Source organism: Homarus americanus, unplaced genomic scaffold (assembly GCF_018991925.1).
Source record: "Homarus americanus isolate GMGI-L3 unplaced genomic scaffold, GMGI_Hamer_2.0 scaffold19065, whole genome shotgun sequence".
NCBI classification, from domain to species: Eukaryota; Metazoa; Arthropoda; class Malacostraca; order Decapoda; family Nephropidae; genus Homarus; species Homarus americanus.
The window spans coordinates 1,519,540-1,523,782 of NW_024757463.1; the positions used below are offsets into that span (position 1 = coordinate 1,519,540).

Genomic DNA, 4,243 nt, shown 5'->3' on the forward strand with positions numbered 1-4,243 from the left:
GTGTGAAGGTATCTAGTAAAGGCAGGTGTCTCAGTGTTAAGTGAAGGTATCTAGTCTCAGAGTCTCAGTGTGAAAGTGAAGTCTAGTTAAGGTAGAGTCTCAGTGTTAAGTGAAGGTATCTAGTTAAGGTAGAGTCTCAGTGTTAAGTGAAGGTATCTAGTTAAGGTAGAGTCTCAGTGTTAAGTGAAGGTATCTAGTTAAGGTGGAGTCTCAGTGTTAAGTGAAGGTGTCTAGTTAAGGTAGAGTCTCAGTGTTAAGTGAAGGTATCTAGTTATGGTAGAGTCTCAGTGTTAAGTGAAGGTATCTAGTTATGGTAGAGTCTCAGTGTTAAGTGAAGGTATATAGTTAAGGTAGAGTCTCAGTGTTAAGTGAAGGTATCTAGTTAAGGTAGAGTCTCAGTGTTAAGTGAAGGTATCTAGTTATGGTAGAGTCTCAGTGTTAAGTGAAGGTATCTAGTTAAGGTAGAGTCTTAGTGTTAAGTGAAGGTATCTAGTTAAGGTAGAGTCTCAGTGTTAAGTGAAGGTATCTAGTTAAGGTAGAGTCTCAGTGTTAAGTGAAGGTATCTAGTTAAGGTGGAGTCTTAGTGTTAAGTGAAGGTATCTAGTTAAGGTAGAGTCTCAGTATAATTTAACATATAATATCCATAATTTTAACATAATTTAACCAGTTAGATACATACCACAAACTTAACCAGAAAATAATATAACCCTGAAATATTTTAAACAATTTTAACACCTACCATTAATTTAACAACGTATTAAAACCGATCACAAATCAATTTAAATCAAGATGTTGTTGTTGTTGTGTTGTAAGCTCACGACACACACACACACACACACTCACATAAACAAAGGAAAAGTCCTATTAAATTTGTTATAAACTATTTGTATGGTACATAGAGATCCTTCTAGAACAACCCCCTCGTACTGAACCAGTCTCAGACACGGTATGAGGTCGTTCCAACATTTTGTATAGTTTGTGGGAGGGAGGGGGGGGGTTAATTAGGGGATTACCTGAAGGTTAGATACCCTAGTTTATTCTACCTGGTGATTGAATGCTCTATTGCTAACCTAACCTAACCAAAGTGTAACCTAATCTAACCTATTCTAACCTTACTTTAAATGTGAGGTTTGGTTAGCATTAGGTTAGGTTTGGTTAGGGTTAGGTTAGAAGTAGGTTATATAATTAACCTGTGAAATTATCTAGGGTGCCTAATCTTCAGGTTATCCTTAATTATCCATATCATTAAAATCTAATTATGGTTGATTTGACCTTAATTAATCGACCCGTCATTAAGAAATCTCATCAAAAAATAAATCTCAATGGCAGGATTAATTAGCGTAGTAACCAACCACATTTAAGTTTTTAATTATATGTTTATTTGTAATTAATTATCATATAATTACCAAGAATTAATTATCCCAATTACTGTTTCGTATTTGATTGATTTTGTCATAATTTGGGACATTAAGTTGGTAAATTCTTAATAAATTAACTTAATAACTTGGGGAGGAAGAATTTGTTATATTATACAAATTTGTCTTGACTCTATATTGAAGCCTCGACTCAAATGAAGCTTCGAGTCAAATGAAGCTTCGACTCAAATGAAGCCTCGAGTCAAATGAAGCTTCGACTCAAATGAAGCTTCGAGTCAAATGAAGCTTCGAGTCAAATGAAGCTTCGAGTCAAATGAAGCTTCGAGTCAAATGAAGCTTCGAGTCAAATAAAGCCTCGAGTCAAATGAAGCCTCGACTCATCTCAAACAACACACTGTCAAACATCTTAACCTAATCAGTACAAGTCGAGCTTCAAATACTGCTTCGAAACATATATAAATCTATCAAGGATTCATTTCAAGGGTTCATTGTTTTGTAGTTTATGAACCCTCGTTTAAAATGAACCCTGGCTTCATTAACACACTTAAATAACTTAAGCTAATCTCTCTAGGTGTCAAATAATGCTCCGGAATACATAAATATCTTCAAGGGTTCATTCTTTGTCTCGTGAACCATTTTAAATGCTGAATCCGTTTCGTTGCCATAAATTAAGAACCTTGATACTGGTTCTGTTCACTGGTTCATTGGCTCACTGAACACTGTATCAATACTGGTTTAGTTCCACTCACTTGAACACTTGGAAATAGTTCGAAACACTGTGGATTCGAAGCAGTTAATCCAGTATAGAGTTCTCCGTAGTTTCACTCACTGGAGTATCGAATTGGTGTTTCATTTTCAATTATTTCGAACTCTGAAACTTTCTAGAGACTTTTGAAACATCATGGATTCACTGGACGATTCAGAAACTATTTTTGGACGCGATATGAATCAGTTTCTTTACACCAAAGTTTCAGATCAGTAAAACTTAACTGTACATTCATGATCGGTGTTTCAGCTCAATGAAACAGTTTTGAAACTTTCTGAAGCAGTTTATTATCTTCTACTGTTTCACTGACTCAGTTTCAATTAGTATGGAATTATTTTTAAACCTGAAACTGTCTCATAAATTGTTTCAGAGTTTCAATAATGTGGAACTCTGTGTTTGGTCAGTTTTAAAGAGTTTGAAATAGTGTAACTTGGTGTTTCATTACTGACTGAAACGTGAAGCTGTTTCATATTGAACGAGAAAAAACATCAGTGTATGGAACGACTCAAAATGGGGCTGAAACAATCTGAAACAGCCTTAAATTGGGCCTAAAACAGCGTGAAACAGGTCCAAACGGAAACAGAGGCACAGATAATAATCATTTAGCTGTAATGCTGTGATGCTGTGATGCTGTTAAGTCGTTCAGCTGAGGGGCGACGAAGCCTCAAATGCTGTGAACGGATTGTCACTCTTCCCCTCCCGCGCTGTGAACGTCTGTGATTGGCTGGGAGATACGCAGAATGATGACGTATACACCGTGACGTCATAGCTAGGAAGGCTGCCATTGGTGGAGGCGTCATGGGCGGCGTAACTCCTCGTTTCATTGGCGTAATTGTTGTAATCAGGGTCGGGCGAGGAGAACACAAACCTATTGGAGGTCATAGCGGCCTCCCTACTGGCCTCCATGGTCTCCTGGGGTATGGCCTCCCCCGTTGGAGACCTCCCAGCATCGTCGTGTTGTAGAGACGAAGGTTCTTGCAGTGGAAGAGACATTGAAGTCCCCATACCAGTCGTGGGCGGGTTTGGTGTTGCGGACGTGGGCGGGTTAGATGTGGAGTATGTGGGCGTATGTGGTAAGGTAGGGGTATGTGGTAAGGTAGGAGTATGTTGGGTAGAATATGTGTGATGGTGTGTTAACGCCCCGCTCCCTAGATCTAATAACGTTGAAGGTGATCGCTGCTGTTGTTGTTGCTGTTGCTGTTGTTGTAGAGGATCGTCTAGAAAACAATCACCAATAATGTCATCAATACATTGTAGGAACTTCTGGGCCGTAGCTTCAGGGATATTAGGAGGGATGTCTCCTTTCTTCCTGTAGGGTTGTTCCAAGGCAAAGATATCCTGTGGTTGAAAGGACTCCTCGAAGGGGAATATGCTATCAGGATCACCTTGGATATCTAACTTAACATCGCAGGTGTAATTGTGGGTGTATGGGTGGTGTGGGGGTGGAGGAGGGTTGTTGTGGGGTAGTGGGGGGTCACACCATACACCTGTGTCTAGTGTGGGCGTGATCCATACCTCCCCGCCCATGGTTTCATTACGGGGGCCTATAGATCCCATGGTCCAGTCCCCTATGAGAGACGCTGGCGGTGTCCAATTGACTGTCGGTGGGTGGAAGGCTCCCGCAGGCGGTGCTGGGCTGCGGTAGAGTTGCGGCGCCCTCACACCATCCGCAGGACCTCTGTGCACATCTAGGACTCTCTGGTGGTGTCCTAAATCCTCCTGCTGGTGTGTGTGGGCGTAGTAAGGATCCAGGGGCGTGTGGGGGAATGATGGGCGGGGTATTAGTGCTTCTACGCCCATACTCACGCCCACCTTCCCACACGTACACTCGAAGGGCGGACATGAGCACACCTCACCTCCTGTTGACAGACAAATGTTGATACTTTACTATGATGTATATAAGTTACCCCTCTCTCTCTCTCTCTCTCTCTCTCTCTCTCTCTGCCAACACTTACCACCAGCAGTGTTGTCAGGCAGTAGTGGTGGTGGCAGCGTTCGTGACATCTTGGCTGGTGGTGGATCTCCATACTGATGGTGGTGATTGTGGTGATTGTGGTTGTACTGATGGTTCCCTCCCCCACCACCATCTGTAACCCCCCCT

General features: G+C 41.6%; 1 protein-coding gene across 1 annotated transcript in view; it reads right to left on the bottom strand.

Moving 5' to 3' along the window:
• Positions 1-530: 530 nt before the first annotated feature.
• LOC121857504 overlaps positions 531-4,243 on the bottom strand; it is a 3,813-nt gene continuing 100 nt past the window's right edge. Inside the window, exons 1-2 of the mRNA XM_042353589.1 lie at positions 4,098-4,243; positions 531-4,001 (exon numbers count right to left, since the gene is read on the bottom strand). The exon at positions 4,098-4,243 is cut by the window's right edge and continues 100 nt beyond it. Coding sequence (XP_042209523.1) covers positions 2,785-4,001; positions 4,098-4,146 — 1,266 coding nt within the window. The 5' untranslated portion in view covers positions 4,147-4,243 and the 3' untranslated portion in view covers positions 531-2,784. The remainder of the gene's footprint in view (positions 4,002-4,097) is intronic.